Below are 7356 nucleotides of genomic sequence, written 5' to 3'. Positions count from 1 at the left end.
TTACCAGGGTAACACACCTTACTATGGATGAATTGACTATCCAAACTAACAATGTCAATATTGATTTGACCTGGCTTCCAAAAGAGCCAAATCCCCCCTGCCCGACCAGTAGCCTCCGATCTGACACAATTCCAATTCTTAAACTTTCTAACCACCTCATCTGCTTTGGAACCACTAACCTTGGTCTCCAGAAGAGCAAAACAAGAATGATTAAATTGTTTAATAAGATCATTAACATGGATGCGGGTTGCTTTGCTCGCCGCACCCCTAATATTCCAAACAAAAAAATCCATCAGAAAGGAAGACTACTGACACAAGCCCATACCCTAGATTAGGTATTTATTCGGGGCTCCAGAGAGCCTAGAAGAGGTACCAGAAGGCCCCCTAATAAAAGAGTAATCAGTAAAAAAACCATTAATTTTTATTTTAATATATTAGATATTTTACAAATATTTTTTATATTCATTTTTAATTGGTGTTATAATAATAATTATTTATTCATTCGGATTCAGATCATTAAAGAACTAAACAACTTCAAAGAGAATCTATTGAACTAAACATAATAAATAAATAGTAATTCCAAATCTAATTCCGCCAGATTTTGATTCTGTTTCTGTTTTCGATTTCGAAATTTAAACCAAACGTCCCCTAAGCGTTTTTAGAGCACATTAATAAGTACTATTTGCATGTTACTTTGCAAAAAAAAAAAATACTACTAACCGCTGGAAGTCATGTTACTAGAATTGATGTGTTACTTTCATCAAAGTGCTCTTACGATTAATTTATCTAAAGTGCTCTTATGATTAATTTATCTAAATATTTCATAAAGGCTATAAATGAATTTGGTAGATTTTAATAAATTGTACTAAGATTTAATAAAAAAATTTTTTTTGAGAAGAAGATTTAATAAATTTAGATATAAGTTTGAATGAAGAAATTAATTTTGCTATTCAGAGTGTGAACATACCCAACGTGGCATTATATGACTGGGAAGTTCATTAAGAGTAACCTGTTCGGAAAACACAGGATTGCATTTCTTAATCCCCCACTCAGTCACCGAGTTAGGTCTCTGTTCAGTATCCGCTACTTGCACAAACAAAACCCTTCAAAGAAACGGAACAAAAACCTCTACAAGGCGACATCATAAACCAGATATTTTCAAACTGCTTACAATTACATCCAGGTAAAGCTTAATTTCGATTCCTCTCTATAGAATTCCTTTTCCGCGTTTTCCCGGTTTTCCAAGCATCATCATCTCTATCGAATGAACATTTCTTGTTGGAATCGATCCTTTTCGAGCTCATGAGTTTTTTCAATTCAATAGGCATCTATTTGTTTAACCCTTTAAGGCATGTTAAACTCAATACATCTAGAAATGGCAGCTTGTTGGTGGATTTATTGAATTTCTTAAGTGCTTCAAGGTTACGCATATAATGGGTCTAATATATTTGTACGATGAACACCATAGCTCTATATTGCAGAAGAATGGTTCATAAAGTTTCGTATGTTTTGTTCGTTTCGAGAAAATTCTCTGACTATAGCTGTGATGGTGATAGCACTAGTAATGGGTTTCAGTACGTTGAGGAACCCTTGAGAAGATTGTATAAATATACGGAATTTGATTCTCATGATTTTAAAAGCTTTGGTGAGGATCATTTCACCCCCAGGCGGCATTTTATCGAGAACGTGAGAATGGATGCTGGGAGAGTAATTGATATTCTAAGACAAGATGGCCCGGGATATGATGTAAAAGCAGCTTTAAATGAGCTGCAATTGAGGGTTTCAGGTCTTCTTGTTCGTGAAGTTCTTGTGAGGATTTTGAGAAACATAAATTATGAGAATAGAACAAAATGTGCCAAATTAGCTTATAGGTTTTTTGTGTGGTCTAGTCTGCAGGAAAATTACAGGCATACTGCAAATGCATATCATTTGATAATGAAGATATTTGCAGAGGCCGAGGAGTATAAGGCAATGTGGAGATTGCTTGATGAGATGGTTGAGAAAGGTTACCCAACTACAGCCCGGACATTTAATATATTGATATGTACTTGTGGTGAAGCTGGTTTGGCTAGGAGGGTTGTGGAAAGATTCATCAAGTCGAAAACATTCAATTTTAGGCCGTTTAAACATTCTTACAATGCAATTCTGCAAGTTCTGCTTGCAATTCGGCAGTACAAGTTGATTGAATGGGTGTATCAGAGAATGCTGGATGAGGGTTACTATCCAGATACTCTTACTTATAATATTATTATGTGTGCAAAGTATAGATTGGGGAAATTAAATCATTTTCATAGATTACTTGATGAAATGGGTAGGAGTGGATTTCCCCCGGATCTTCACACCTACAATATCCTTCTCCATGTTCTGGGTAAAGGTGACAAGCCAATTGCTGCACTTAATCTCTTGAATCATATGAAGGAAGTGGATTATGATCCTACTGCTCTTCACTTCACTACATTGATAGATGGCCTGAGTCGGGCTGGGAATCTAGAAGCATGCAAGTATTTTTTTGATGAAATGATAAGAAATGGATGCTTCCCTGATGTTGTTTGTTACACTGTGATGATCACTTCATATGTAGTAGCAGGGGAGCTTGAAAATGCTCAAGCTTTGTTTGACGATATGATAGCCGGGGGCCTACTACCAAATGTCTTTACCTATAATTCTATGATTCGTGGGTTATGTATGGCAGAGAGATATGATGAAGCCTACAGCATGCTAAAGGAAATGGAATCTAGAGGATGTAATCCCAATTTTCTTGTGTACAGTACCCTAGTGAGCAATTTGCGGAATGGTGGAAAACTTTCTTTGGCTCGTAAAGTAATCAAAGAGATGGAGGAGAAGGGGCAACATGTGCCGATTTTCAAGGGATGTAAGAGATAATGAAGTAATAACTAGTGTACAATCAAGAATTTTCAGCTGTAAGCTAGCATTCAAAGATTGAGCAAAGGTTGGAAACTGGTACCTGCTGCCTTCAATAGATGATATGGAAACTGAAGGGGTAACTTATACACATTTTCTTTGCATTGTTATTCTTTTCTGAAATACTGTAATTGAAATGCTAATAGGAAAGCCATTTCATTACTTAACATCTTTACTTATGATAATGCAACATGTTTTAAGTAAATTTTTGCTTGCTCCTTCGCTCACATAATGTTATAGCTTTGGTCGAAAATTCCGGTTCATTAACCTTATAAAGATAGTGGCTTCTTATATCACCCTGTTTCTTTAACATCTTTACTTATGATAATGCAACATGTCTTAAGTAAATTTCATCTGTATGCCAAAGATTGAAACAAAAACTTGAAACAATGCTACAACCATGTGCATCTGTTTATTGTCTGTTACAGGAGTGATAATTATGAGTGAAGGTAATGGAAAGTTTGTTCAACAACGAGCAAATTGCCTGAACTCATAAATATCTGAAGAAGATTTGGATTGTTTCTGTTGTTTTTCCCAATGTTCTAAGCTGACTCTTCCACTGCATTGGACTAGAAACGGATGACCTCTTTTAGTTAGTAAAATATCATTCTATTTTAGATGTTGAGGATTTTAAATAGAAAGATTTGTTGTTGACAAATGATGGGAAGAAGTATTTTTGTTTTTCTTTCTGTCTTATATTTATTGGCTTTTATTTCATTGTGTAATAATATTGTTAAAAAAACAAAAACAGAATTTGAGTTATGTCCTACCTGAAAACCTACTGATATGTTGCCGCCTCTGTCCACTGGTTTCTATCATGGCCTTATTGCTATGCCTCTTACTACTTCAAGGGCTACTATCAATTATCAGGTAATTGTTTGTTGATTTCATACTCAACTTCATAACCACTATAAGCAATGAGATAACTGGTCTCCGTTGTCTGTAGAGTTCCCAATTTCCTTCCATTTTAGAGTCTGGAGCTACACATTATGAATGTTTATGAAGTACACGGGAAAAAGTTTTGAGAAATCCAAACATTTGAGGCTGTATTTTGCTGTTAAAGGTATGGAACTGTTGCAGCAACGAATGTATGGTTCGGTAAGCTGATGGTGGTGCATGCACATTCTGGCATCCTAGATTATACAGTATTAATGGCTAATTCTGGCATTGGTAACTGATGCGGCTGCATGGGTGAGCATGGGCTAAATGGTGATGGCACTTTGAATGATTGCATTACAGAACTGATTTAGAGCTTTTCTCTAAAGGCGGAGAATAAGTGATGAATAACCATATTGTTTCAATATCTGATGCAGTTCCCTCTTCCCTGTAAATTTGGAGGCAGTGACGGATCCATGATCATTGACAGGGGTACTCAATTGATATTTTTAGGTGTTTTTGCAGAAAAATTAAAGCTCCGTACACAGCCTTCATGGAGTTTTCCAGCATTTTCAGACGATTAGTGGGTGCTCAAGCCCCCTGTTGGATCCGTACCGTTTGAAGCCAAAACCAGAGTTGACGGAATTGCATTTGCATAGAGTTCTGGTATATGTACTAGGTCATCAAAGTTAAGGATATAGTTTGTGATTCTGCTCTCTTGAATTTCAAAATTCTCTCAGAAATCGTCAACCTTATACAGGTATTTGCTGATGGGTTTATTTACTTAACTATGCTATCTCCGTAGTTAAGCACACTGAAAGTAGCATTTACAGATGGTGAAGTCCAACCTTATTATATCAATCATAATTTAATAATTGTTCACCCAGTAACTACCCCTCGAGGCATGCAAATCTTCCTGTTACTAACAATGAAAAAAGCATCAGATGAGACCTATGACCTTTTCTATCTGTATTACTAATTTTTTTGTATTTGATATATGGCTTAATACATCATTTGTCCTCTGAACTTATACAAAAAGCTTGATTAGCCCTCTGAACTTTCGAAATGTATTGCACGAGTTTTAAAACAAATAAAACGACTAAGGTCAGGGTATTAAGAGCTTCTATTTTATCTCTGCATTAGTAATAATATTCTAAGGCGTGTGTAACACTTTTTTCTCATGCAGCTTACTTTTTTGGTCTTTCTACTGGTACGACACTTTTGAAAAAAATGTAGAATGATCCCTGGTTACAATGAGTAGGGATGCTCTAACTAATTTTTGTTAGCTAGAACCTTGCAACATAGATCATTTGCATCAAATCGAGAAATCAAAGGATTAATAAAAATAAAAAGCAAAAAGATCAGCAGCCTTGAGGATGCTTTTTTCCTATGAGCAATTATAGGGATTTTGAACCTACGATGTTTTCTTCTTCTTTATGGAACTTGTATAGCCCTTTTTGTATGAGGTGTTATTCATGCACAGCATATGTTCTTGTTATATTTTTCTCCTTTAGGTTTTTATTAAAAAATAAAAAAGGTTTTTGAACTTGGGCTAAAAAATTAATTGGTCCTTTGAATTTAGTGTCTATAACTTGATTAACCCCTAAGTCTGCATGAGGGAGGAAAAGAGAATTAAAAAAATTGAAATGTTCAATGGGCGAATAATTTTTTTTAGAGAAATTGAAGTTTATTTTTCTAAGGCAATAAGTTACTCTAAGAGCATCTCTAATAGATGGTGCCTAAAAGAGTGTCAGCTGATGTGGTATCAGGAGATGCCTACTATTGGAGTGATTATGGATGCTAAGGAAAGTCTAATTTTTGACAACTTCTTGGTAACCTTGTTTAATTATTTTTTTAATATAAAATCTGTGGTCCCTCTTCTACAAACAAAAAAATCTGGAACCTTTTATTTTTAATATTTATAATAAAATAATAATTTATAGGATTATAATGGCAACTTTCAAGTAACCGGAACATTTTTTATGTAAAAGTTGTCAAAAGTGATGTGGATGAAAAATGTAATAAAATATTATATTTTAAGATTATGTGTTAAGTTTTGAAACTCTTTTAGACATCCTCTATTGGAGATGCTCTTAGTAAACGATCCAATGGGAGCCAATGCCTATTTTGTTGCTTCAAGTTAAAGCCAAATGGGCAGAAATTGGGGAAATTATTTTAATGTTATATTTCATAATTTTGTCATTTTGCTTAGATGGGAATTAAAATCCAAAGCAATAAGCGTGTCTTTATAGGTGTTATTGTCTTAATTGGCTGGCCAGGAGCTCAAAAAATTATTTGGGAGTTGTCGTCATTCTTAGCTAAGCATGCATGCATTCTCCTACCTACCTACCTGCACCATTCAAAGGTCATTTATCATGTTTAAGCCTAATAAGACCAAACCCAAACCCCTTATCCTTTTCATATTTATCTTGGAAAACAAAATAACCTCATTTTATTTGAGGAAACTTTATTTGCGAAACTCTACTCCCTCCATTCCAAAATATAAGTCATTCTTGATTGTTTTACGTAAATTAAAAAATACAATAAATATAAAGTGAGTATAATAAATTTAAATTGGTTAGTTAAAAAAAAAATTCTATCATATAATGGTTAGTGAATAAGTCTTGTAATTTTAAAAAACACATGGACTAAGATAAAAACTTTAATATTTGGATCGAAAAACTATATGTTTTTAATATAAGTAGACGTACTTGAAAATTGTAGTGCAAAACTCACTAAATGAAATTTTGAGTTAAAATAAAAAAGATCCACATGATATTAGAGCATATTGTTACATATTGTTACATCATTACTAAGGGTTCGTTTGTTTTATTTACATCATTATTTATTGTTTACTATTAGAAAATGCTGATTTTCTAAAAAGTAGAGATTCTCTATTTTTGTAAAAAACTGCTTTTCAGATGTAAAAGACAAACATTAGGTCACTAACCAAACACCTAATGCTACTTTTCAGATGTAAAAGGCAAGCAGAAGGTTACTAACCAAACAACTAAAACTTTCCTTTTTGAAATGAAAAGGCAAACATGAACCAAACAAACAGCCCCTAAGTGCTGCAGGTACAAACTAGTAGTGCTTTTAAGTTTAATAGGGAAAATAATTAAATGGAGACTGCGCTAAATACTGTTTACATATTATAAAGTTATAGGGACAAGGAGTGACTCAATTTCTTATTGATTATTTAGTGGTGCAGCAGTATAGAATGAGTTTGAATTTGTCTCTTCCGCAATTGGTTTTTCTTTTCTAGGAAAAGAATAGTGACCTTTCACCTAATACCATTCAAGAAGAGGAAACTCGTGAAGCAATCTCACAATAACTATTTTATCATTTTTATCATTCAATTCAATTCTACGTGAAGGCTGGCTTAAAGCCCAAAACCTAGGCTTAACTATAGTCTATAATGGATAGATGAAATACTTAACAGTGTATTTTTAGTGATAGAAATAATTAGTAACAAGTTACTATACTAAATTACTATTTAGTCAATAAAAACAGTCCAATTACTGTTTTTTTTTGGAGTTATATACAAGCAGTAAATAA

General features: G+C 33.8%; 1 protein-coding gene across 1 annotated transcript; it reads left to right on the top strand.

The window, feature by feature from the left end:
* Nucleotides 1-1050: 1050 nt before the first annotated feature.
* Nucleotides 1051-3087, top strand: LOC136225627 (pentatricopeptide repeat-containing protein At1g55630-like). The gene has a single exon (XM_066013710.1). It carries the CDS (start codon nt 1456-1458, stop codon nt 2881-2883), a length of 1428 nt encoding a protein of 475 aa, XP_065869782.1. The 5' UTR covers nt 1051-1455; the 3' UTR covers nt 2884-3087.
* The last annotated feature ends 4269 nt before the right edge of the window (nt 3088-7356 follow it).

The sequence above is a fragment of the Euphorbia lathyris genome, chromosome 1, assembly GCF_963576675.1.
Source record: "Euphorbia lathyris chromosome 1, ddEupLath1.1, whole genome shotgun sequence".
NCBI lineage: Eukaryota > Viridiplantae > Streptophyta > Magnoliopsida > Malpighiales > Euphorbiaceae > Euphorbia > Euphorbia lathyris.
The sequence above is the reverse complement of the archived record's forward strand: the minus strand, read 5'-3'. Positions and strand labels throughout refer to the sequence as shown.